The 25,983-nt window shown below is 36.7% G+C and overlaps 5 protein-coding genes across 9 annotated transcripts; all 5 read left to right on the top strand.

The window, feature by feature from the left end:
• The first annotated feature begins 1,551 nt into the window (after positions 1-1,551).
• LOC111788108 (DNAse I-like superfamily protein) lies at positions 1,552-10,305 on the top strand. Of its 2 annotated transcripts, none has more exons than XM_087121311.1 (15): positions 1,552-1,723; positions 1,813-2,224; positions 3,186-3,352; positions 4,297-4,362; positions 5,055-5,107; positions 5,749-5,830; positions 6,696-6,736; positions 6,936-7,017; positions 7,278-7,370; positions 7,487-7,519; positions 7,608-7,696; positions 7,791-8,817; positions 8,956-9,041; positions 9,283-9,370; positions 9,966-10,305. In XM_087121311.1, exons 1-15 carry the CDS (start codon positions 1,616-1,618, stop codon positions 10,029-10,031), a joined length of 2,493 nt encoding a protein of 830 aa, XP_086977437.1. In that variant the 5' UTR covers positions 1,552-1,615; the 3' UTR covers positions 10,032-10,305. The 2 variants fall into 2 exon arrangements, with proteins under 2 accessions (XP_086977437.1, XP_023524069.2); XM_023668301.2 differs by having other exon boundaries at positions 6,693-6,736.
• Positions 10,306-11,076: 771 nt separating this feature from the next.
• Positions 11,077-13,219, top strand: LOC111788328 (Cytochrome bd ubiquinol oxidase, 14kDa subunit). The gene is made up of 4 exons (XM_023668657.2): positions 11,077-11,304; positions 11,418-11,575; positions 11,972-12,019; positions 12,955-13,219. Exons 1-4 carry the CDS (start codon positions 11,211-11,213, stop codon positions 13,021-13,023), a joined length of 369 nt encoding a protein of 122 aa, XP_023524425.1. The 5' UTR covers positions 11,077-11,210; the 3' UTR covers positions 13,024-13,219.
• Positions 13,220-13,346: 127 nt separating this feature from the next.
• Positions 13,347-15,648, top strand: LOC111788242 (U-box domain-containing protein 8). Of its 2 annotated transcripts, none has more exons than XM_023668533.2 (2): positions 13,347-13,809; positions 13,991-15,648. In XM_023668533.2, exon 2 carries the CDS (start codon positions 14,500-14,502, stop codon positions 15,460-15,462), a length of 963 nt encoding a protein of 320 aa, XP_023524301.2. In that variant the 5' UTR covers positions 13,347-13,809; positions 13,991-14,499; the 3' UTR covers positions 15,463-15,648. The 2 variants fall into 2 exon arrangements, with proteins under 2 accessions (XP_023524301.2, XP_023524300.2); XM_023668532.2 differs by having other exon boundaries at positions 13,899-15,648.
• An 806-nt stretch (positions 15,649-16,454) lies between these two features.
• On the top strand, positions 16,455-19,462 carry LOC111788189 (exosome complex exonuclease). The gene is made up of 3 exons (XM_087121090.1): positions 16,455-16,631; positions 16,742-17,368; positions 18,666-19,462. The coding sequence occupies exons 2-3, from the start codon at positions 16,859-16,861 to the stop codon at positions 19,440-19,442; spliced, it is 1,287 nt and encodes a 428-aa protein (XP_086977216.1). The 5' UTR covers positions 16,455-16,631; positions 16,742-16,858; the 3' UTR covers positions 19,443-19,462.
• Positions 19,463-21,041: 1,579 nt separating this feature from the next.
• Positions 21,042-24,848, top strand: LOC111788311 (transcription factor HY5). 3 transcript variants are annotated; one of them, XM_023668638.2, is made up of 4 exons: positions 21,042-21,245; positions 21,650-21,812; positions 21,955-22,111; positions 24,613-24,848. In XM_023668638.2, the coding sequence occupies exons 1-4, from the start codon at positions 21,149-21,151 to the stop codon at positions 24,679-24,681; spliced, it is 486 nt and encodes a 161-aa protein (XP_023524406.2). In that variant the 5' UTR covers positions 21,042-21,148; the 3' UTR covers positions 24,682-24,848. The 3 variants fall into 3 exon arrangements, with proteins under 3 accessions (XP_023524406.2, XP_023524405.2, XP_086977070.1); XM_023668637.2 differs by having other exon boundaries at positions 21,046-21,245; positions 21,644-21,812; XM_087120944.1 differs by having other exon boundaries at positions 21,054-21,245; positions 21,582-21,812.
• Positions 24,849-25,983: the final 1,135 nt, after the last annotated feature.

The following is a 25,983-nucleotide window of genomic DNA, read 5'->3' as shown; positions in this document are numbered from 1 at the left end:
TTTTTAATTCTACTTTTATCGAAATATCATTTATCTACTCATTTATGATTGGATTATCTTTCTTTAAATACATACCATTTATTCGGATTTAATGTATAAATGTTAGAATTTATACTCATCATAAGCGTTATTGTATATGTATATTTTTTAATAAATTAATATAAATATCTCTAAAATTTATATTTTATTTCAATAATACTTTTAAACTTCAAATCGTTTATTATTATTATTTTTTTTATGAAAAACATTAGTCGTTTATTTAAAAAAATACCTTTAAACAGAAAATAATGCGTTTTAAAAAATTAATATTAAAGAATTTATTAATACATTTTAACATTTTTGTACCATTTAAAAAAAAAAAACTTAATGTAAGTACATGATTTAAATTTCTAAAAATAACATTAACATCTTATGTTTAAAAAAATAATAAATCCTCTTTAATTTTTTAAATATTTTTTTTTAATTTCAAAGTATTAATATATTTTTTTAAAAGTTCAAAAATATTTAAAAACGTGATATTATGTTTTTACACTAATAATATTTTTGAAATATTTCAAAGATTTAAGGATATTTTAAAAACATTATTTTAAAAGATATTTTTAAACAATTTTAAAAATTCAGTAATAGTTTAAAATAAAATATTAACGATTTTCTTAGAAAATTAAAAGAGTTTTTTTATAAAAAAATTCAAATATTTAAAAGTTATATAGCAAAGTTTAGATATATATATATATATACATATATTTTGTTAATTTAATCATAATTTTTTTCTTTTGTCGAGTTATTCAACTCCCAAAACGGCTGACGAATGGAGTAGTTGACTCATCATTTATCCGTATGAGTCTCCTACACTTATGGATACGTTCTATGATATATCTAAAGAAAGAGTGGCGGCCTCTGATTGATAGAAACCTGCCTTTGATTGGCTCCCTTCCTTTGCGTCAAGGAATTATGTGGAGTCCGTCATGGAAAGCTCTTCCTTCTAAGAAAGCCGATGGTAAAGGAATCAAACTGTCTCACGACATTCTAAACCCAACTCACGTACCACTTGAATTGGCGAACAACCGAACCCTTAAGACCTTCTTCAACCCCAGGATGTGATGAGTCGACATTGAATTGCCAAACGACTCCGTCGATAAGAGTTGTTGCGAGTCATCAGCCTGTTATCCCCAGCGTACCTTTGATCCATTGAGCGAGAGCCCTTCCACATGGAACTCTCGGATCATTATGAGCGACTTTCGTCTCTGTTCAACCAGTCGATCTCACAGCCATACGAGCTTATACCATTACACTCATCGTAAACTCTCATTCATTTCATATGCTTTGTTGCCTACAATGGTAATTTAACATATATTTTGTTAATGGGAGATGCGTGAAATTTGATCGAACCCATGACAACGCTGATCAATACGATTAGATCAAACGGCTGAAAAAGCGAGAGTCGTAATCTGCAGTTCCCCGGGGCTCTCCACGATCAAATCTCTACCGTCCATTTGGGTCATATAGAATATGCAGTTATAATTGGCTATGGTTTAAAATGTTTGCCTTTGATTGTAGGAAATGGTTAAAAGTGAAAGATTCGTCCCCGAGTCTTCACATTCTCTCCCGCCATTCAATGAGGCGCGCTGCTACTCCTCCTCCTCCGCTCCATCAACTGTCCGCCGCCGTCTCCACCGCCACTGCTGCCGCCGACACATCTGCTGCCATGTCTTCTCGTCCTCCAGTATGTTACAGCTTCCCGTTGTTAATGTCATTTTAGAAGGATCTATTCTTTTCTATGTTGAACAGTAACTTCATTTTTCCGGTTTGCAGTACCGAGGTGGCCGGTCCGGACGCGGCAGAGGATTCTCGTCGGAACGGCCATATTCTGGCGGTAGAGGTCAATTCGTCACCGGTGATTCTCATTTCCAGGCTGTTCGGGAGTCCAACCTAGGGTTCCGTCAAGGAGAGAGAGGAGGCTTTGTGAACAATGCGGGATCGTATGCTGCACCTCAGAATCCTAGACCTCCGTCTTTTGGTGGAAATCACCAATTCCGACAGGCTCCAGCTCACACTCAAAGGCACCAGTATCGGGGACCTTATCCTCACACTTACAACCAGCAGCCACCGCCTTTTCATCAAAATCAAGGTGTTCGTACGCCGCAGCAATTTCGACCTCGCCCTCCGAAGCCGTTAGATTTCCGCCATTGGGATTATGCAAGGACACCTCCTCCAGCTACTTGCGGTAATTTGCTTTCTCGTCCTTCTGTTGAATACGTAAAGGGAACTTGACGCTTGTTTTAGTTTTCAAAATTTTCAGTAAGTTCTTTACTGGAGTTCAGTAGTTATCATAAGGATGGGGAGACTAAAACACTCCGAGTGTTGGACACTTACATACCAGTAGTTCACTTGATTTAACGGTTGAAGGGTAGAATTTCAGATTAATTTTTTGAAGTTTGGTAGGTTTGACGTGTGAATCGGAGTATAGAATTGGATTTGTTCGCTTGATTTAAGAGATAAAGAAGTCGTTCCTTTTTTAGTGCAAGTCTATGAGTATGTTCGGTTCATTGTAAGTCTTCAGCTGCACCTTCTGAACCCTGAACAATGGATGATTTAGACAACATTTTAGGAGGTTCCAATACCATTTGGAGTTGCCACTCACTTTATCTTCCGACAGTTCATTTCGCGAAATTTGATGTTTAAGATGATTTCATTGACGTCTTATGCATGCATCAAATAATTAGAGAAATTTACCTTGCAAATTATTCAAATAATTTTAGATAATTTGTTCTTTCTTTTTCTTAGGAAAAAGAATTTGGAGGGATAGAGGGTAGGATGATGATTAGGCATCCTCCCGCGTAGCCAAAAGAAACTATGAATACGGTCCCTGACTAGCATTGATTAGGGACGGGGAAGGAAGAAAAGGATTTTTTTTTTAAAAAAAAAGGGTCTTATCTGGGATGCTTTAGCAGAAGCCCAGAAAATTAATGATATACCAGACCACCAAAAATTCACTCCGCCACTCAAATAATCCTGTTCTCATAAGCCGTATCTTCAAAAAGTATCTCCAACCATTATCCCATTGACTGTTTGCTTTGCCCATGCAATAGAATGAATGCCCATGCTATAGAATCATTGACCTGATGGGGAAGACCCAAATTATTCTGCTACAATTATTTATTTGTTTTTGTTTTGGTGTTGTACAGAGAGGTTTACAATTCTTTCATACAACATCTTAGCCGATTACCTTGCCATGGACCACAAGCAAAAGCTCTACCATCATATTCCCCATTACATGTTGGATTGGGAGTGGAGGAAAAATAATATAGTGTTTGAGCTTGGATTATGGTCTACTGACATAATGTGCTTTCAGGTAATAGTAGATGTATATTATGCCTTCACTTGACATATAGTTATGGTTTAAAATATGCCAGGTACCTTGTCTACAAGTGTTGTGACTGGACACTAATTTTGTCTTAATTTCATTTGAAGTTCAAACTTTGCAAACTCTGTTTTTTGAATTTTTATTGCTTGAAAAAAAAAAAAAGAAGAAGGAAAAGATAGACTAAATTCCATGTGATAAAAACACTGTCAATATTGAAAGTGAAAGACGTTAAGATTTCTGTATTTGCAGTCAGTGGTTTGACATGGATTGTAAGGATATCCTTTTCTGCCCGTATGCTTTACATTAGTGTCTTCAACAATTTGACGTAGCAATCAAAAGAATTGGTGTATGAGGAAGAGAGAGAGCTCAAACTTATTTGAACTGATTAATGTTCCTGGAACTCTTTTAGCCGCAGGGCATAATATTAAGGAGGATTTTTTTTCACTTGTTTGGTATGCGATTATTCAAAGACTCCAGCACGAGTTTTATGCCTCATGCTCTTAGTTGCAACCTGATGATACTTTAGTGTATGGCTTGAAAGATCATTAGAAGAAATTGAAATTTCAAAGTTGTCATGAGTTGGTATTCTAAATTTTGAATCCTCGAGAGGCTCTCCATTCATTTTTGTAAAATATTGGAATATAGTAAAAAAATGATTTTGGACATATTTCAATCTTTTGTATATACCTATTACAACTTTGGGTTATTTGATTTGATCTACTTTATTTATTTTGTTAGCTATCAATCTATTGACATTTCTGATTTTTTTTTTTGTCTAAAGTCCAGGCATGTTAAACATGCATTAAGTTCTTTATATAGTGGCATGTGCATTGGTGTTGACGAGGAATTTTACATTTCTATTTTTATTTTGATACCATTTAACCTTTAATTTACTCATATATGGGCACGCTGTGTACAAAATTTTTCCCCAGGAGGTTGATAGATTCCCCGACTTAGAGGAAGCATTGAAACTTCGTGGGTTCAGTGGAATTTGGAAGGTAAGCTTGGAATGTACTAGAGGTCTTTTAGACTGGAAATTGTGTTGAACATGTTCAAACCTTTTCTTGATTTCAATATACTGTTGCCAATTGAAACCCATGATTTGGTTGTGCATTATCTACTCCAAACAACAATTTTTTTCTGTATTTGGTTGTTACATGAGATGAGATTGTAATTTCAAAATTGTTATTTCTTGGTGCACATAGTTGTTAGCTTACGGTAGGATTGTCGTTTTTTTTTATTTTGGTCAAGGATTCTTTTCCCGAAAGAACCTTTGATTTTCTATCTTTTTTGTGATTTTCCAGCAGTCAATTATGAATGAACATAGTTGCTCACCATTTTTGGTAAGTTAAGATCTCAAAGTATCATATAGTAATGGATGGTATAATATCTTTATCACTAGTAATTATTTAATGTAACAAATATGTCTGAGAAAATAAAACAGAAGGTCCCCATCCCATTTTATTTTTTAAAATTCTTTTTAGATGGAGGAACAGTTTTAGTTGTGTGTAATGAATATTTTAATTTGCAGCACATAAGTGCAAGTCGAATCTTAAATTTTAATATAATGGAATGATGATCACAATAGAAACGTTAAATTCTCTGAAAATTTGGCTCTTGCCTGATTGTTTGATTGAAATAGTTCTAAGATTCTTGTTGAGAGTCTGATTATATATTGATTAAGGTGTAGATGCGTACTGGACCTCCAGTTGATGGTTGTGCAATCTTTTGGCGAGTATCAAGGTATTGAGATTCATTAATAATTATTTATGAACCTTTTGTTGTATGCAGTATTTAGCTTATTTAGTCTCAAAAGCAGGGGGACAGGTTATTAAGGCAGTAGTTTGAAAGAATTCTAACACCATCCTGTTAAGATGCAGAAGTGTCGGATACTTGTATGGAGCCCTCATTTTGATTACATGTGATACAACCTTACTGCATTCGTTTTAATTAATGTCATATAATTTAGGATTTCAATTCATGGTTTGTGTTGTTATGCACGCACTAGATTTTTTGAACTGACTGTCTAAATTGTTAAGATTCCTCGTATTGCTTTATGAAATGGGTACTGGGAAATTTTGTAGCTGTCATTTGCTGTAAACTGATACAGGTAACTCTCTCATGATTAGGATTCTGTTCAGATGTCATCTCGAAATACTGTAATTATTTTAGTTTGTTTTTTGAACAAGAACAAAACTTTTCCTTGATATAATGAAAAGAGACTAAATCTCGGAAATTACGAACTCCATAAAGGAGGAAGAAAAATGGAAGTAACAATAAAGCACATAAAAAGTTGCAATTGAAGGATAAAATATCCGGTACACATTTGCGAAGTTTGTTCTGTTGAAGTGTTCTGAAATTTGATATTATGATTTTGTTCATAGGTTCAAGCTTCTTCACGAGGAGTATATTGAGTTCAATAAACTTGGACTTCGGGACAATGTTGCCCAGATATGTGTTCTTGAGGTGTACATCATATTCCGCTTGCTTCATCTAGTGTAAAAATTTGATTGTGTTGTGTGATCTAGTTTGTGTATGTTTGTATTAAATATATCCGAAGCACGCATCCATCCTAAGGTAGACATGTTGATGCCTACTGATATGGTAATGCCAGCCAGTTGAATTTAAGAATCCTCATAAACGCTTTGAATATGCAAACCCCTAGTTCGCAAATGCTAACACCCTCAAAGCAAGTTGATTTCATTCCAAATGATTGCAACTCTTTGGAATTTGATCTAACCACCCTATTTAAGAATAAGACCTTTTGATCTAAATATATCCAAGAACCTCAAAACGAGGAATCACTCCAAGGAAAAATGAGATTCAGATTATCTTGTTAATCAAATATCTCAAGGCAAGAACACTTGTTTGATATATGAATCACTCACAAGCAGGATCGATCATGTCATGCTTGAATGATTCTAAACATGCAATATAAACTACAAAGATTTGCAAAGAAACTTAGCCCTTAGCTAAAAAAAAGCACAAATGCTCTATTTGTTACATTTTCCAAGTCTTCTTTACAAAAACACTTGACCTTTCATATTTTATGACCATAGTTAACCACTATGTAATCTTAAAGTAAATAAAAACTTATGAAATACATCAATAAAACACCATAAGTCTAGATTATGATCCACCCAAAATTTGTAACCATCTAAAACTAAATGAAGTCCACTTTGCATGATTGAGATGTCTGGTTTCATATCAATTCAACCATGAATTTATGTGTATGTATCTATTTTAATTCAAATTCATTGACCGGTTTTTTATTGATTATCACTTGCATTTAATAATTTGTTGCTCAGTAGTATTTTTTGTTGAACAGCAGAGTCAGGACAATGCTGACAATTCAGTTACCCCACCAGTTAGGTAAATTAGGAGTTATCTTTTGCTATTAAGCTCTCTTTGCTGTCTTTAAGTTAATTAGTCTTGAGGAAGCTTCATGAACAATGGTATTAATTATTTAGGTTAATTAAACATTTGATCTTTCATTTCATGATTTTTCCTTTAGAATTAATTTAGAGCTCCCTTGATATTTGTTCTTTTTTCTTCCCCTTTATCTTTGCAGCGTATCAAATCTCAATAAAGTTGTAATATGTAATATACATGTCCTGTACAACCCTAAAAGAGGAGAAATCAAGCTTGGCCAGGTATTCTCTGATTGAACTTCTCAGGTTCTATTCTCTTCAGCAGATAGAGTAGATAGATCAGTACAGTTGCTGCTCCTTATTAGTCCTTGATACTGCAAGTCAGCATTATGCTGCTAAAATTTTCCTCATAATGCAATTCTAAAGCTCCAGTGAGGATGTATGGGGGCATGCATTAGGCCCTCTGTATAGCTATCATGTCAAGTTACAAATCTTTTCATGATTGCTTTTGTAAGCTTAGCTTTTATGTTACTTGTAAACAGGTCAGGGTTCTCTTGGAGAAGGCTGATTCCATTTCAAAACTCTGGGACAATGCTCCAATTGTTCTCTGCGGGGATTTTAACTGTACACCAAAGGTTATCTTGTTACGCATTCTTATTAGTCCCTTGAAGTAAATGTGTGATGCAGTTTGATCTTTTGATGTCTTTAATTTTAATTTTCTTTAATACGATTACGGTTTCTTTAATTGCAGAGTGCATTATATAACTTCATTACGGAACAAAAGGTAAAACTTTTTAAAGGGCTGTCTCCATGTTAATAGTCAAGATGTCTAGCAGAAATCCTATAATCAATGTATTTTCACTCTATTACAGTTGGATTTGTCTGGATTGGACAGAGACAAGGTTTCAGGTCAAGCTTCTGCTGAGATTCATCAACCTTCACCACTCTATCATAATCCTCGGTAATTTTTGCTCTGGCTGATAGTCTGCAATGCGACCGTCGTAAAGATAGGTGGTTTATGCACAAATCAAACTAAGACCTTGTCAAATGTGCAGGCTTCAGACTGTCAATGTTTCAGTTCCTCTCCAACTGAGGTCAGAGTCTAGAGATATTGAAATGAAGCCAGATAGTTCTCTATCTGACACACAGAAACAAGATCGTCCACATCTTCCACCGGTGAACCTCTCGTTGCCCCCGGATAGTAATTGCAGTGTCTTTGATGCATCTGATAATTCTTGTAACGATCTCCAACTTGGAATGAAGGGTATTACTCTTCATTCTGAAGGGCAAAAGGAAAGCCAGCATAGTACTTCTTTTGACCCCAAAAGTGTAGCTGGCTGCGAAAAGATAGACAGCTTCAATGAAAGTTCAATCACATGTCCTAAAGATGAGTTTACTGTTGATCATACCAGTGAAAAAGTAGGCGACTTAGACTCTTCTTCAGGAACTGACCTTGAAGAACTTCATCTGAATGTAACTGAGAAACAACAGATGGAGAATGTTCATACCTCTCGTTTCAACCATAAATCTTCTACGGATGGTTTTGATATGGACCACAATTTTCACATGGAAAGAAAAAACAGTGTCGATAATATTATCTTAGATGATGCACAGCTTGATTCACCGACAAATTTATTGGACACGAAGAATGCTCCTCTTACATCTACTCGCCAAAACTCCGTGGCTGACAGTGCTAGAAATAGTGAAGCTGGCCCATCATTGTCTTCGCTCAGCATTCACTCAGCAGCAATGGATGAGAGACCTAAGGTTTTAGTCTCAGATGAGCAGGATGTAGCCACGTTAGATGGAGGCTTAACGGAGGATGATCATACGTTTCTCTCAGCTCTGCATGATGTTGACGATCCCTTTTCATCCGAGATTCATCAATCTGTTGGCCATTCACACACTGGAGTTGAAGATGCTTTGTTGCCAGGCTTGAATACTAAGCCTTTTGAGGTTGAAAATATTATTTATGATCCCTCATCATGGACTCCAATGGAAATAGAAACTGCAACTGGCAATGCAGACTGTCCCTTAATCGAACACCCTCTAAAGCTTAGAAGCACATATACAGAAGTTGAGGTAGAAGATTCTATCAATATATTTCTTTTCCTCCAATGCAAATGTTGACAACCACTTGATATGATTCTTTTTCTTTTTCCTAAATGTATTCTTCCTTTGGAAACACTTCCGTGATTTTCTAGTATGGCGTATTTGCAGGACTTTTCCGGGACCAGAGACTTGAATGGCGAACCCCTGGCGACTAGTTACAATAGGTGTTTTCTGGGCACTGTTGACTATATATGGTAAAGTACTTCATAAGTTGATGAATCTTATTAAAGTAGTGCTTGTTTTATCTGGAATTTAAGTTATTTTGCCGGAAAAAAGATGTTTTGTTTGAACTTGCATAGGCTATATTAGAAATTGATTTATCAAATTAGTACTTTGACTTCATTATAATTTCAGAATCATCACTTTCTGATTCTTTTTCATCCATCTATCTATCTATCGATATATATCATCGCGTTCTGTTTAATATTTGCATAGGCGTTCAGAAGGTCTCCAGACGGTTAGGGTGCTTGCTCCTATAAAGAAACAAGTCATGCAGCAGTTGACTCCTGGATTTCCTACAAAGGTAAGATATCTATACTTAAAGTTGGTTTTAAAATTCAAGAATTGGAGTGTTTTGGAAATTGGTGGTCGTTGAACATTCTCAGGTCCTTGCAAATGCGGCTAGTAATTTCAGGTTATTACAGACTATATTTTGTTATCGGTTTTAGATAGGAACTTTTTGTATCCCTTTTCATCATATCAATGAATGGTTACGGTTTCCTAACAAAAATAATACAAACTATTTAGTTTTCTTTTTGCATTTTTCTGCTTTTTTGGGTAGAAATTGCTAGTTCTAGTTCTAGTTCTAGTTCTAGTTCCCTCCCTAATACTATTTTGTTCATATTTAGAAGTTTAATGAATTGATATATTATTGTCAGACATGGTCAACAATTAATGATAGTTGTACATAAATTTTTCATACTCTCTTCAAAAGTCTCTCCTCTCCCATGGTGTGGAGGGATCCTTCACCAGTGTCGATGAAATGGCAGTGGCACGTGCACCGCCCTGTGGCAACACCTGAGCGTGTCTTGACGATACTGCTCATTACTCGAGTTTCTTTAAAGAATCGTTACCACTTTTTGAAGCTTAACTTCTTGCTTTTTTTGACTGTTTTGCAGAAATGGGGCAGTGATCACATTGCCTTAGCTACAGAATTGGCGTTTACAAGGAGTCATGAAGTGTGATAATATGAGTCTTATAAGCTAATAATAATAATTGAATAATTCCCCTTGCAATCAGAGGGTTCTTTATTCATGGAACTGAACTGGTTTCAAGGGCAGCGGGGCCTGCAGGTACAAGTGTCAATTTGAGAGGACGGTCAGCATTTTTCTAATACTCTTTTTAAATATTTATTTTTAAAGATTTTGTTGGTTTCAGATTACTTAAGAGCTGATGATGTCTATAACTTTCAAAAGAAAAGCTAATGTCTTTATTCCCTTAGTTATTTGGTTTGGATGAGCTGTGCCAATATTTCCTTTATTTGGATTGAAGAGCTAAATATGTGTGAATCTGAGCATAACTAAGTTCTATTATCATCATAAAAACTAATGGCTTATTCCTCTGTTATAACCATGGTCAAACTTTTTTTTAAAAAATAAAATTAAATGTTGTTTCGTCGATGATTTTTTTAATATTTATTAGATTTATATATTAACTAGCGTGACTTGACCCACTAAGACTCGCATCGATTCGGACAAGGAATTTTCAAGTCACTAAGACTCGCATTCGGACAAGGAATTCTTGTTTATAACATTAAAAGTGGGGAGAGTGGTACAAAGATTTCTTGTCATTGCTAAATGAAATTGGAGACGAGATTATATCCATTGTGTTCCTGTCTTAATTATTATGGTTTATAGTTATAATTTTTTTAAAAGACTTAAATTTTACTTTTAATTTTTTAGAAATTATGTTGGTTGAGACCTATAGTTATATATATATTTTTAACATTTTTATTTTTATTGTGATATTATGGTTGAGAATAAATTTAAAAAATTAAAAATTAAAAATAAAACAAAAAATCTCTCCGGGGAATCCCTTCACCTTAAAAATAAATAAATAAATTTACAAGATGAAAATTAAAATATAAAAACGGCAAGCTTTCTTGCGTAGTGGATATCTCTATGGTCGCCCAGTTGAGGAATTTGGGTCCAACAAGATGTTGGGCCATATATTGGGCCTTATACTTAACAGGCCGGCCCAATTGTAAGGCTCAAATTGGGAGCCGTCGCAAAATCTTACAAGGGAAACAGCTCAACCAGGCGATTCTTCCAGAAAACCGGAGAAACGCGGAGAAAGGCGAAGCCGAAGTGGGCACTGAGAAAATCAGAGAGAATTTTTGTGGAGGGAGAAGCAGAGAGATCGAAATGGCTTCTTTTCTGCAGTCGCTCATTGACCCAAAGAAGAACTGGTTCGCTCGTCAACACATGAAAGCGCTCACCCAGCGCCTCCGTAATTATGGTAAAAAAAAACAAACCTAATTGTTTGTTGTGCGTTGATCTTTCTTTTAGCGTTAATTTTTAATTTTTTTTTTCTCTATGGAGATTGATTTTGGTTTGTATTAATATTTTTAGGACTTCGGTACGACGATCTGTACGATCCGTATTACGATATTGATGTGAAGGAGGCTTTGAATCGACTCCCTAGGGAGATTGTGGATGCGCGCAATCAGCGTCTGAAGCGGGCCATGGACCTTTCCATGAAGCATCAGTATCTTCCTGAGAATCTACAGGTTCTCTTCTACTATGGTTGTTTATTTCCCCTTTTAGATCAGTTCATAGCCTCGTGGAAAAACAGAAATGTGTTGGTTGTTTATCATTATTGAATACCTAAATGCTACGATTTGTTCGATGAAGTGGTTTCACTACGAGCGGGGAAGGAGGAAGTGTTACCACAATGTTTTGTTTATGTGTTTTGGCTTAATTGTACATGGTTTTAAGATAGTTGTTGAACGTGCACTATTCTCAGTAGTTGGGATTCATTGTTGAACTCGATGGTTAAGTTTCTTTATGGTCACAGGAATTTAACTGGTAATGATATTGGATTAATTGGTTTTCCCAAACTAAGTACATCAAGCCAAATAATGTTTAGATGGCTATTCATTTGAATATTTGTAACTTTTTGGCAGGCCATGCAAACACCATTCAGGAGCTATCTCCAGGAAATGCTGGCACTTGTAAGTCCTATTATTTCATATCACCTGCTTTGTCGTTTTTAGTGAATAAATGTCTGGCTTTGTTCTTAGAAATAAGGCAGCTGCTCTATATCGTAGTGTCGGTAATAGTTCTTGAGTTTGTATCCTATTGAACTATATTTGGGAGTTATTGATTTTGATATTATTTACCATCTGTTAGCTTAAATGGCATCTGTTTATCTACTTTCAGCTCAATTATTTTTTTGATGTACTTCTACCGTGATCTAATTTCCCCTTTGAGGCTTCTCGCTCTGTTGTTCTTCGTGATTTCAGATTTCATGTTCTAGATAAATATCAACTTTGGGGTAGTATGTTTTATTTTGAAGCAAATACATATCTTATATAGGACTTTGTTTGTGGTTGAATAAGAATTCTTAGTCCGTTCTTATTGTAACCCTACTCGGTGAAATTACTTCATCTACAAATGAAAATTATTTCTTGGGCATAAATTTTTATTAGCTGATGAGGATGGAGGGAAAGCCAGGATGGAAACTGTGACAGAACGAATCTTGATTATTTAATGACCACTGCAAATTAATCTGCTTCATTTCTTCTATTTGATTGTCAGAGATTCATGACTTTCATTCGCTTAAATTTATTAACTGTGTATCAGTAGAGAGAGCTTCTACGATATGCTGCATCCTTTGAGTACTACAACTCCTAAGATTTCTTGGAATATTTCTTAGTCTAGAATACCTTTGGGGATTGTGTGTGCCACATCCTACTGTTGCTTTGTACTTCGCCGTTGACGTATTTTAATCCTTCTAATTTCTTCTGATGACTTCGTTTAGCTAAGTTAAACAATCTAATTTAGTATTGATTTTTTTGTTGATATTGGTGTTTATGAAACAGCAGAAAGCAGTGTTAATGAAGCTATAGTTCATTTTTAATTTTTTTTCTCTGGTTATGTTTTGCAGGTAAAGAAGGAGAGAGCAGAACGCGAGGCTTTGGGAGCATTGCCTCTTTACCAGCGCACCATTCCTTAAGCTTTTTTTGCTTTTATTTTCTTTTTGGATGGAGTAGATGTCTTTTATTTAAGACAGTTTCTTCCATAAGTTGATGGATTGGAACATAACTCCATAAATTGTTTGTTTCCAACGTTTTTATTTCATCACGAAAGTTTCAGTCGTCATCTGTTCAAGTCATTATTGATATATAATAAGTGTGAAACTTGTTTTATCATCCCGATTGGGATTCGTATTGGCTATTTCTGGGTTGTATCTTGTCCCCTTTCCGACTAGGCCTCTTTCTATCACCATTGGTTCCATTGTTCAAGCTATATTCCCGCCAATAATAAAACAAAGTGTGAGATCCACATTGATTGGAGAGGGAATGAAACATTCCTTGTAAGGGTATGGAAACCTCTCCCTAACAGTAGTGCTTTAAAACTGTGAGGCTGACGGCGATATGTAACGGGTCAATATCTGCTAGCGGTGGGCTTAGGCTTAGGCTGTTACATAAAGTCTTGACTTGGATTTTCAATTCTTTACTTAGACATATATGCTTTTTCAATATTAAGTTACATCTCTATGTAACAACGTTGGGAAGCTAGTAAAATTTCTTCGTTATAGTTCATGGTGGGATCAAGAATTCATTGTGTCCATGTTATCTCGGTGATATGGAATTTCCGGTCTGAGACGATTTTTTACTGCATCATAAACACTCGTGCCTTTCTCCTGCAAATTTCATCAGATTCCCAAGTGAACTCAGCTGTTGATGGAGATGGCATCCCTCAGGAATGGACAAAATCTTTCCTCTTCATCATCCTCCTGGTAAGTTCTCTCTCTGACTCTGTTGACATTTTGCCCCTTCTTTCATAATGCTACAGCCTACTGCATCTTTTCCTTTCATTCCTTCGCAGTTTTGTGTTGGTACGTCTCCCTGAGCTCCACTTTTTTAGCCCTTAAAGTCGGACATCCTGATTATGATCCGTTATCTTCTTTTTCAACACAGAATACGCTGCACGTCCAAGAACTCGAGAGGAGTTGTACATCATGATCAGAGCTAAAATGGAAACCAAAATGGTTGACAACGTCGGTCCTAGTAGAGAGGGAAGGGGATAAATAAAATACTAACCATCAAATCTATTCCCAGTGGAAAACAGGATTCAAGAAGGACAATTCTTATTTATGATAGATTACTTTGTTTGGTGGAGTAATCAACTATGCTGTGTGACGAAACTTTCTTGTTTTCAGCTCCTTGGACGGATCATTCTACAAGGTATATTTCTTTACATCTCCAGCTTGGTTCTTGGATGATTGGATCATTTTCTATCTCCATTTATGTTTATTATTAGAACATTCCTTACCATACTTTGGTATCATCGAAATGATGTTTCCAAAATCCAGCCACTAGCTAGAAAAAAGGGATGCTAATTGATATTAGAGCCAAGATATTGTGATCATTCTCAACCTCTAGGCTTGTATTGTCCATGCTTTTTCCCTGAAGATTGTTTGAGCATCATGTCAGTTGCATCTTTCCAATCATCATCGTCCATGAGGTCGATGAGTGTTGCAACTGCACATAAGAATATAACCCAGTGTGTAGCCGATGCTCGGTCGGATGCTCATGACGTTCAGGAAAAGGCTCTTAAAGACTTGGTTGCCATTACCCAGGTTAGTCCCCTATACAGGAACTTGCTTGCACAAGTAGATGGATCAATTCCAATTCTTATTGCTCTCTCTAAATCATCCTCCTCTACCGTCCAATCCCTTTCACTGTCTATCCTCTTCAATCTCTCTCTGAATAATGACATGAAAAAGCTTCTTGCATCAATGGAAACCATTTACCATCTCAATACGCTCATATCCTTGGGCTCGCCCGAGACCGTCAAGTTAGCGTCCTCATTGATTTGTAGTCTTGCAATGCTAGACAAGAACAAGGCTAAGTTTGGGGTAGCTGGTACCATACAGTTGTTGGTTAGAGCACTTACTGTCCCTAGTGTTCCTGCTGCTCATCACCTTCTCTGTTCTCTAGCTGAACTAGGCCAGTTTCATGGAAACTGCACCGTGGCTGTTCGATCAGGAGCCATATCGGTTCTTGTCGACGTAGTGGAGAGTATCAGTGGAGAGGATCTCGCTGGCACTGCTCTTGTTGTTCTTGGTCTCTTGGCTAGATTCGAGGAGGGGTTGAGGGCTTTGATAAAAATCGATCGGATCGTTTATTCAATGGTCAATGTGTTAAAAGGGAGGTGTATGTTGAGTAAAGAAGGTGCAACCGAGATCCTTCTGCGATTGTTCGACGAAAGCGAAGGTTGTTTGAGAGACGCATTGAGGTTCCCGGAGTTTCTAGGTGTCGTTGCAGATCTTTCTGTGAGAGGATCCACAAAAGCTAGAGAAAGAGCTACTCTACTTATGAATAAGATCACGAATAATGACTTGGAGACGTATTCAAATGCCGACTCGGTGTATTCGCCATGGTATTGAAGTTAGTTATGGTCTCTTGTGTTTGTTTATTGCAATAGAACTATGTTTATTTTCTAGTAATAGATTTGATCTCTATGCATTTTAATTACAAGTTTGAAATGTAGTCTTAGTATGTGAGGTGGTTTACATTTGATTTTTTTTTTTTAGTATGATTTTCTAATAACATTCATCATAATTTTGTTAAAACGTTCTAAAATTTTGAAATTTTGAATGATTACCATAAAATAATAATATTATCGGGTTGAAGTTACGCAGATTGAGGTATGTGGGTGAAGTAACGCAGATTTCAATTACAATATACACACGTGCGCATATGTATACGAATCATTTCTGGATTATAACTCGAGTCCTCTTTTTTATGGATCCATCCCCTACCACCTATAGGTAGTTTTAGACAGGTTTCTTTTGAAGTGAATACTTGAATGCCAAGTATGGCTCGTAATAATCTATCTTCGGTTCGGGGGCATACGATGATTCTTTCGCCATCTGATGTGTTAATTAGTATCGCCCGTCTCCACTCATGATCCTAGCATTACAATTCCATTTTTGTCTAAATTTCGGAGTAAGCGAGCTTCTAGATGTGGGATTTCGTTAGTGATTCTTTATATATATATACACACATACACGTGTGTATATGTATGTATATATATGTATAGACGTTAATCGACAAATGTATCGCATATATATTATTAACTTGTATTGTTATAGAGTATGTATATGATAGATTCCAGTGAAAAGTTTTCCTAAGTAAATTGTGAGGACGATATGTAATAAGTAAAAATGGAGTGCTATTAATATAATTTATCAGATAATTCAAATGATATAGTTTATTAATTGAAAATTTCTATCTAATTTTTTTTTTAATTTTTTATATTGATATGTTTGTTAACTATTATTTTATTTATTATTTATTTTCAAACGGCTTTTAAAAATAATTTTGAAACTGTTTAAAATGTAAACATAACCTAATATTTTAAAAATATCTCAATCCAATTGAATCTATGAATATGGAATAGAGATTTGTGAGAAACTTAAAATCAGTGGGAACGCAAAGTCGAAGTCCCAAACAAAAGGTATTGGTTCTCTTCGGTTTAAGAAGCGGTGAGCGATCTTTGCCCGACGGCCGAAATTTGTCGATTCGCTTTAATGTTCTCAATCTCTTTGTTCCGGTAAGCTGATCTTCGATTTCATTCTGGTTAGACAAGGATTCCAACTATCTGGATTGGCGGTTTTCATTTCTGTAATGTATGCCCTCTACCTGTTCGACGAAATGCCGCAGTGAAGTTCCAGGCTATGGCATAGCCACTCCGCTGTTCGATGTTGAACCAACGAAAATATGTGAAGCTACTTCTCGGAATTTTTCAAGGGATTAACTTCACGAAGTGATTTTGGAGGCATGATTATGGCGTATAAGCATTCTCAGAGGTTGATGTTCGTCTGTCGCGTAATTCATCTCAACATAACGAGATGCGCTGCGTTGTATTCAAATCCGATGCTATATCACTGCACAGAGGACTCCTTCGACGATCATGAGCGGCTGCCAGCCGATTGGTACGAGAAGGCATTTCCGAAGATTAAAAAATTGAGCTGCTCATTGAAGAATGTGGATTTGATCGATGGGCGACTTGTTAATGTTAACGACGATTCAACCATTTTGGACGAGCGAATTGAACAGAGAATGCGTATTTTTAAGTCCCTTGTAAGAGTCTTCATTGGTTCTCCATCGGTTCAGAGGAGAGTAACGGAAATGGCTGCATCGACTGCTACAAATTGGCAGCCTCAGACATGTTTCAGAAACTCAAGCGAAAGAGAGCCAATGGTTGTTGATTCACTCACCAAGGTCAGCAACTTCCTCAACGTGTCTGCCCAACAAAGGAAGCTTGTGCGCCACACCATATGCCCACAGGTTTGTTTAAACAGGAAATACTTAGTCTTTTGTATATATATATATATATGCTTTATAGTTTCCTCTTATGTGAGCTTTGAGTATTAATTTGATTTATAAAGCTAAATGCATGAACAGCTGATGTCCATTGGTGTTTGCTTGCTAGTTGGTTCCATTAATTTCATGGAACAACTGTCCACTCGAGCATAACCCAATTGGTTAAGGGATATGTCCACAACTAATAGGTCAATTATTCGAATCCCCACCCTCACATGCCGTTGAACTCAAAGAAAAAAGAAATTCATGTAACATCCACAATACCTCGATATAGGATTGTTAAGAAACACTAGGATTTTATCGTAGGTAAGTGGCCATTACGAGACATGAATCCTTAACCTCAAAATCTTCGGCTTCGTTAGACCAATGTAGATTTTATCCTAGGTAAGTGGTCATTACGAGTCATGAATCCTTAACCTCAAAATCTTCGGCTCCGTTAGACCAACTTGGATTTTATCGTAGGTAAGTGTCCATTACAAGACATGAATCCTTAACCTCAAAATCTTCGGCTTCGTTAGACCAACGTAGATTTTATCCTAGGTAAGTGGTCATTATGAGACATGAATCCTTAACCTCAAAATCTTCGGCTCCGCTAGACCAACTAGGATTTTATCGTAGGTAAGTGTCCATTACGAGACATGAATCCTTAACCTCAAAATCTCCAGCTTCGTTAGACCAACCTAGATTTTATCCTAGGTCATTATGAGACATGAATCCTTAACCTCAAAATCTTCGGCTCCGTTAGACCAACTAGGATTTTATCGTAGGTAAGTGTCCATTACAAGACATGAATCCTTAACCTCAAAATCTTCGGCTTCGTTAGACCAACGTAGATTTTATCCTAGGTAAGTGGTCATTACGAGTCATGAATCCTTAACCTCAAAATCTTCGGCTTCATTAGACCAACGTAGATTTTATCCTAGGTAAGTGGCCATTACGAGACATGAATCCTTAACCTCAAAATCTTCGGCTTCGTTAGACCAACGTAGATTTTATCCTAGGTAAGTGGCCATTACGAGACATGAATCCTTAACCTCAAAATCCTCGGCTCCATTAGACCAATGAGTCAGTTTACACACACCTTAACTATTCTTATGGAATAACTATATGATCGTATAGTTGTATAAGTAACCTGTAGGATATTAAATTTTTGATACGTGGTCTCTCTGACTTATCGGGGTTGAGATAAATCACTACTAACGTATAAGGTTAAACAGATAGATTATATGTTTCGATCTTTTATATATATTCTCTTTAACAGGCTACACAACATCACATTTGGACTGGTGCATTGGATCATGTGCTGAAAGAGTTAAAAATGGAGCTGGATCCACGGGCTCATCACTCACCCAACGAAGGGATCAAAATGGGGCAGCAAATAGTTTCAAGTTGCCTAAACTTCTTGAATGATGCCACCAATTCAAATGCTCACATCACTTCATGGATGCGGCCAGCTCCATTGCAACGCAACGTCGATTCATCGACATCACCAAAATGGGAAGACATGCTCGAGATGTTCACCGATCTAATCGGCACGCTGAAAGACGAAAAGGGTTTGCATCAATATGTGACAAAGCTAGAGGTTATGAAGGAGGGGCTTACACAGATCCGAGACGTGCTAACCGATAAGAGCATTGGATTCAAGGAAGCAAAGCATCAAGAAAGCCTGGTGCAGAAGAAGCTTTCAAAGACGCTGGGCCACTCATCCAGGTGCTTGTTCACTCTCTTACTTTACTATCTTTTTGGGCATTTTAGGGATGTAGAAGTGGACCTTTGTGGTGGGTTGTTGAAGGCTGCTGAGAAGGAGAAGTATTTGGTGTTCATGGGGAGGATCTTGAGCTGTGATGAGGAGAGGATTGTTTGGAATGGGGTGAGGCAGCTTGATAGAGCAATGGGGCTTTTTAAATTTGTTCGGGAAACGGCTGGAATGAAGGGGGATTTGGTGTTGCAAGGCCATTTGTTTTGTGTTGGAGCTGAGGATTGTAGGCAGCTTAGTTATAAAGGAAATGTTTATTTATTGCATCAGATCAGTTTATAAATAAAGAAGGATTCGTTTAATAGTCATTTTTTAAGTAAGTGACTCACTTTGTTGAGATTCAAATTTTGAGATGAAAACGGAAGTTGAAGTTAAAAGTAGAGATGCCCACGGGGCAAGGACATGGGAATCATTCCCCGTCTCTATCCTCGCGAAATTCTCTATTTATTTTTGGGAGAATCGGGTTCTCGCATGTAATTTTTCTCTCTTTGAAAAAATAATTATTTAAGAATTTTCATTTTTTAATATAATATTGGTTAAAAAAATCCTAATGAATTAATATATTTCATAAGAAAAAAAAAAGTATATATATATATGAATAAATAAATAAATATTCTATCATTATAATTTTTAAAAATTCAAATTTTAACATTAAACTAAATTAAAAAATCTATGAGTCTTTATTTTAAATATTAAAATTAGAGCTTCAAAATTAACTTTTTTATTTTTTAATATGAATATAAATATTTATATTAATATTAAGCAGGGTGGGGACGGGAATATAATCTCCCACATGGGTTAATTTGGTAGAAGATTATGAGTTTATAAGTGAGAAATACTATTGAAAATGAGACCTTTTGGGGAAGCTCAAAGTAGACAATATTATACCATTGTTTAGAGTCGTGATTCATAACCTAGTATTAGAGACATGCCCTAAACTTAGCCATGTCGAAAGAAGTCCTACTAAACTTAGCCTTGTATTAGAGTCATGCCCTAAACTTAGCCATGTCGAAAGAAGTCCTAAAGCTTAGCCTGTGGAGAGTCGTGATTCATAACATGGTATTAGAGTCATAGCCATGTCAGGGAAAGAAGTCCTAAACTTAGCCTGTGGTATTAGAGTCAAGTCCTAAACTTAGCCTGTGGTATTAGAGTCATAGCCATGTCAGGGAAAGAAGTCCTAAACTTAGCCTGTGGAGAGTCATGATTGTATTAGAGTCATGCCCTAAACTTAGTCATGTGGTATTAGAGTCCTGCCCTAAACTTAGCCAATGTCAGAGAAAGGAGTTAGGAGCGGAGTCCATGTCGTATTAGAGTCATGCCCTAAACTTAGCCCATGTCAGAGAAAGGAGTCAGGAGTCCTAAACTTAGCCATGTCAGAGAAAGGAGTCAAGGGGATATTTGAAAGCTCTATAACCATTAGAGTCATGCCTTAAACTTAGTCATATCAGAGAAAGGAGTCGAACCTCGTGCTCCATTATCCTGGGGAGAGAACAAAGTGGAAAGATCAAAATAACTGGGAGAAATAAATATAACTTGTTTATCTCCAATAATTTTTTAATAATTAAAAACAAGTTTGTAAAGCTGATTTAATTACCGAAATATATTATATTTTAATTACTGTAATTTATAAATAAATAGCTGTAACGAAATTTTAACCAGCATTTTTTGATGCTGACATACGGATCTGCATATCTCAAAATTGTATCAAATCTCACGGCTCCAACATCCTCCACGCTTCCTCTTTTACAACCTTTGATTGATCTCACTTTGTAAAGCTCATCTCCCTCCACGTTGATTCTTTATTGACCGTCAGATTTAAGACAAAATCAACGGCCGGATTCAACCCAAAGCAACTTGCTGTCCTATGAAGGCACTGTTACCGAACGTATCCCGCTCTTTTTTAGTTTTCCTTTTCTTTTTAAGCAACGTCATTGTCCCGTCTTCACTCATGCACATCAACTTCTTACGGTGTTGATTTCGCCGGCGCAATGCAGGAACGAACCGCCGCCGTCGCCTCCGCCGGTCGTACGCGATCGAGCAGCGAAAGATCGTCGAGTTCCGCGTTTCTACTTGATGTTAAAGAAGGTTCGATTTTAGTTTGTCTTTACGATTTCTCGTGGAAAGATTGTACGTGAAGTGCTATTGGACGTCTTCTGTAGTTTTGTTTTGTTCTTTTGGTTGATGGAGACGAGTTTTTTTTGAGAAATCAGGCACCTGGCTTGGCTGTGAATGATTTTATTTGATCATTGTTTGTTTTCCTGTCCTATTTGTACGGTGAAATTGCCAGTGAATCTGTATCGGAATGAAATAAATTATTCTAACCTGAATCCGTACCAGTTTGATAGTTTCTCCTTGTTGATTCGAGCTTTTGAAATTTTGTTGATGTAGGACCGTATATAATTAATTAATCTTAATTTCCAGGAATCGCATCCTGTTTTTGTTTCTTTGAGGGATTTACGTTATGATTTGTTTCTTTACCGAAGATATAGGAGTGGGAAGTGATGAGGAGGAGACAAGCAGAGTGCCGCAGATCTGCGGCAACTCTGCCTCTGCTGCCGGCGGCACTTCAGCGTCTGGTAAAGCCCCTGCATCAGATGGCGTAAGGAGCAGAGGACGAAGCTCCGCTGACAAAGAAAGTAAAAGGCTTAAGAGGTAAGGTTTCTAGGTCTAGAATGGGGACCAAAGTAGCGTATTACTGCCAATTTCTTCACTCGTATCGTATGTGGAGGGAGTGCAGCATCTCATTTTTGTGACACACTTTATCTCTCTCTCTCTCTCTCTCTCTCTCGTAAAGATTGTTAAGAAACAGAGTTTCAGCACAGCAAGCAAGGGAGAGGAAAAAGGCGTATTTGGGCGACTTGGAAATTCGAGCAGCAAACTTGTTGAAAAGGAACTCCGAGCTTGAAGAGAATCTGTCCACGTTACAAAATGAGAATCAGATGCTTAGACACGTACGTCAACCAACCCCCCTCGCTTCCATTTTCTTGTTTTTAAACATTGCATGTTAATTACGTTTCCTTTCCTTTCACATATTTATGGTTATCGTTTCTCATTTTCATATTCATTTATTTCTGGTTGGTTAAATTATTGAATTGCCAATAGGTTTGATCAAATTCATCACTGTTTTATCTGGAAGTATTGATTTTCTTCCATAATATTTTGGACATTTTCTTAGAATTTGCTAGTCTATTACTCATCTTTCAATATTCATTTTGTTGAAACAAAACATAATATTCAATACTCAATGAGGTAGACATTTTTAAATTCAAGTATCAATTAAACTTGCTTGAACATTATAGTCTATTACACCTTTACTGATTATAAATGGTCTATTTCTGATCAATTAATCTAACATTTATTTTATACAACATGAGGAGATCAAATATACCAAGATGTCATGTACTATCGACTTAAACGATAGATATTGTTGAACAAGCATGACTATTGTTAAGAATATTTAGCATTGTTTACCATAATTATCATATTTATTACAGGCCTTTATTATATGCATTTATTGCACTTTCCCTTTATTGTTGATTTAATTTTCTTATTCTCAACTATAAAGAGTAGAATCTTTTATCCTTTTCCTTCTCAGTCAAGTTCCATCGAGATTTTTGGATCCATTCTTAGATGGGGTCGGTAAGCACCTAACACTATAGATAGGCGTTTGCCGTCATCTGAACCCCAAATAGTATCTGTTCGTGGTATAATTATTTGGTTAATTTATTTTGGTTGGTTTGCATTATTTGGTTAATTTATTTTGGTAGGTTTGTAGGGGCCATGGCACAACAGGGAAGTATTTGAGCATTATCTCATGAAACACTTAGTTTTTTGTATATTATTTGAGATCATTATTAATTATACGTATGGATCCTTAGCATTCTAACCAGCTGAGGATTTATTGTTTAGGAATCCCTTATCCATTCTTAACGGTATGGATCATTTTGTTTAAATGTTTGAATTTCGAACTTAAGGGTATCTTGAAAGAATGGGAAATAAACCACTGGGGTCATAGATTCATTAATTAATATCTTGCACTCACAAGTTGTTGAGGATCGTTGGTAGGGAGTCCCACCTTGACTAATTTAGGGATGATCACGAGTTTATAAGTAAAGAATATATCTCCATTGGTATGAGGCCTCTCGGAAAGTCCAAAACTAAGTCATGAGAACTTATGTCCAAAGTGGACAATATCATACCATTGTGAAGAGTCGTGATTCCTAACATGGTGTAGAGTCATTCCTTAAATTGTAAGGACCTAAATCCACCGCTAGCAGATATTGTCCTCTTTGGGTTTTCCCTTTCGGGCTTCGTCTCAAGGCTTTAAACACCTTCATAAATGGTGGTTTGTTCTCCTCCCCAACCAATGTAGGACATCACAATCCACCCCCTTCGAGGCCCAGCATCCTCGCTGACACTCTTTCCTAAACACCCTTACCTCTCCAACCAATGTAGGACATCACAATCCATCCCCTTCGGGGCCCAGCATCCTCGCTGACACTCTTTCCTAAACACCCTTATAAATGGTGGTTTGTTCTCCTCCCCAACCAATGTAGGACATCGCAATCCATCCCCTTCGGGGCCCAGCATCCTCGCTGACACTCTTTCCTAAACACCCTTACCTCCCCAACCAATGTAGGACATCACAATCCACTCCCTTCGGGGCCCAGCATCCTCGCTGACACTCTTTCCTAAACACCCTTACCTCCCCAACCAATGTAGGACATCACAATCCACCCCCTTCGGGGCCCAGCATCCTCGCTGACACTCTTTCCTAAACACCCTTATAATGGTGGTTTGTTCTCCTCCCCAACCAATGTAGCACATCGCAATCCATCCCCTTCGGGGCCCAGCATCCTCGCTGACACTCTTTCCTTCCTCCAATTGATATGGGACGGCTCCCAAATCCACCCCCCTTGGGGCCCAGTATCCTTACTAGCACACCGCTTCCCCTCAAAGCTTTAAACACTCTTATAAATGGTGGTTTGTTCTCCTCTCCAACCAATGTGGGACATCACAATCCACTCCCTTCGGGGCCCAGCTTCCTCGCTGGCACTCTTTCCTTCCTCCAATCGATGTGGGACCGCCCCCAAATCTACCCCCTTTGGGGCTCAGTGTCCTTGCTGGCACACCGCCTCGTGTCTACCCCCTTCGGGGAACAGCGAGAAGTGATGGGGAGGAGAATACATAAACTTAGCCATGTCGCCTCGAAGATGTACTAAAAGTGATCGAAGTGTCGTAGTATTATATTTGTCTAAGCCTCAAACTTTATTGTTTATCGATTGATTTCAACTACTTGTTGATATGCGTGATGAAATTGAACCACATTCTCACTGTTCAGCACTTCTGTTGAACATCTTCCGTCTTTGTCTGAATCATTGTACTGGATAATCTTTGACTTTGTAATAATTTCGAAGAACCCATTAATACATCAGCTAATTGCTCTATACAGATACTAAAGAACACAACAACCAACAAGAGAAGTGATGGGGACACTGCTAATGCAAACCAGACTGTATAGCTGGTATGACTATGTAAGTTATGGTATGTACATATTATTGATATCGACTCGAAGGGTAAGGAACGAAAAAATGGGTAGCTTTCATTTCGCTAACTGCCACAATTGTTGATATTTTTATGAATAGTCGAATGTGTCTATACAGAAATTAGTTCAAATTCTTCTTGTCATTCACACGACTAATGATTATGACGCGGATATTTGATGATATCAAGACAATGTTTAATTATGTATTTTTTTTTTAATTATGAAATAACTACAACTTGAATATATGCCACTTAATCAATAAGTTGCTTAATCAGGTTGGAAATCAAAGCAATGTTTGTCGTTTAAAATTTTAATATATAGTTCAATAATTGATAGTGAAAATTTTGAAGATTTGACATATATGTTATGATCCATTTCTTGACCAATTGAATAAAGTTTAGATTGACTTGTGATATAAATTGATGATTAAGATAAATAATGATGCCTAATTTTATTATTATTTCAGATATTTAAAGATTTGATGGGCAACCCCTTCAATCACCAAAATAATCCCTTAAAAATATTAATTTTCATCTCTAAGAGAAAATAAAAAATAAAAAAAAGATAAATTAAGCGTTACAATTGTGACATACGTTTTATAGCCGTGCATGATAGGTGATACTTAGTGTGTATTTTCACAATACAAGTTTTGTTTTTATTTCATCGGAATATTTCATCGGAATGCCCATTGAATTGGAAGGAATAAGTTCGTCAGCGGATTACGAAATCTTGGCGAATGGTAGATTGATTCAATAGAAACCTCTGGTAAAATGCCTACCTGTAACCCAATAGATAAAGTACATTACATAGTCTGTTTTAGGGATTGATGACGTATTCATTCAGTGACTTTGGCACTAGACGTTTAAAAAATGGGGTATTATTGAGTCAGGTAAATTCAATAATAGATGTCGGTTGGCATTCCAGCCTTCTTGTACTTGAAAGGAAAGCCGAAACTCCTACTTCTGAAACTCTTAAGGACTAATAATTCTCAAATTCTATCCCCATATAATTGTAAAACCTTAAAAGAGCTTTTTTCTAACAGCTGAAGTTTCAAGAAAAGAAATTCTATCCCCATATAATTGTCCCCTCTTTTGGTAAGCATCAAGTATCTCAGCAGTAGCACGGTACGGGATGTGTTCGGAGATCCAAAATTTTTATTTGCTTGTCAAATTGATATAGCTTATGCTAGTTGAACTATGTTCTGTAAACCTACGAGTCAGGTGTAGTGTATCACTGTATGGAATTTTTTTGCACGATTTCCTTTCGAGAAATGGTGGA

Source organism: Cucurbita pepo, chromosome 2 (assembly GCF_057944985.1).
Source record: "Cucurbita pepo subsp. pepo isolate OVF chromosome 2, ASM5794498v1, whole genome shotgun sequence".
In the NCBI taxonomy this organism is placed as follows: Eukaryota; Viridiplantae; Streptophyta; class Magnoliopsida; order Cucurbitales; family Cucurbitaceae; genus Cucurbita; species Cucurbita pepo.
This window is presented reverse-complemented; position numbering and strand designations above follow the sequence as displayed.

What these genes read in the sequence shown, in the direction of transcription:
- LOC111788189 (XM_087121090.1), top strand. Translation starts at nt 16,859, where the DNA reads ATGATTATGGCGTATAAGCATTCTCAGAGGTTGATGTTCGTCTGTCGC. An exon ending in GCCACACCATATGCCCACAG is followed by an intron (nt 17,369 to 18,665) that starts GTTTGTTTAAAC and finishes TCTCTTTAACAG; the next exon opens with GCTACACAACATCACATTTG.
- LOC111788242 (XM_023668533.2), top strand. Translation starts at nt 14,500, where the DNA reads ATGTCAGTTGCATCTTTCCAATCATCATCGTCCATGAGGTCGATGAGT.
- LOC111788311 (XM_023668637.2), top strand. Translation starts at nt 21,149, where the DNA reads ATGCAGGAACGAACCGCCGCCGTCGCCTCCGCCGGTCGTACGCGATCG. An exon ending in TCTACTTGATGTTAAAGAAG is followed by an intron (nt 21,246 to 21,643) that starts GTTCGATTTTAG and finishes TCTTTACCGAAG; the next exon opens with ATATAGGAGTGGGAAGTGAT. An exon ending in GAAAGTAAAAGGCTTAAGAG is followed by an intron (nt 21,813 to 21,954) that starts GTAAGGTTTCTA and finishes TCTCTCGTAAAG; the next exon opens with ATTGTTAAGAAACAGAGTTT.
- LOC111788108 (XM_023668301.2), top strand. Translation starts at nt 1,616, where the DNA reads ATGAGGCGCGCTGCTACTCCTCCTCCTCCGCTCCATCAACTGTCCGCC. An exon ending in CTGACATAATGTGCTTTCAG is followed by an intron (nt 3,353 to 4,296) that starts GTAATAGTAGAT and finishes ATTTTTCCCCAG; the next exon opens with GAGGTTGATAGATTCCCCGA. An exon ending in TCAGTTACCCCACCAGTTAG is followed by an intron (nt 6,737 to 6,935) that starts GTAAATTAGGAG and finishes TTATCTTTGCAG; the next exon opens with CGTATCAAATCTCAATAAAG.
- LOC111788328 (XM_023668657.2), top strand. Translation starts at nt 11,211, where the DNA reads ATGGCTTCTTTTCTGCAGTCGCTCATTGACCCAAAGAAGAACTGGTTC. An exon ending in ATCTTCCTGAGAATCTACAG is followed by an intron (nt 11,576 to 11,971) that starts GTTCTCTTCTAC and finishes ACTTTTTGGCAG; the next exon opens with GCCATGCAAACACCATTCAG. An exon ending in TCCAGGAAATGCTGGCACTT is followed by an intron (nt 12,020 to 12,954) that starts GTAAGTCCTATT and finishes TATGTTTTGCAG; the next exon opens with GTAAAGAAGGAGAGAGCAGA.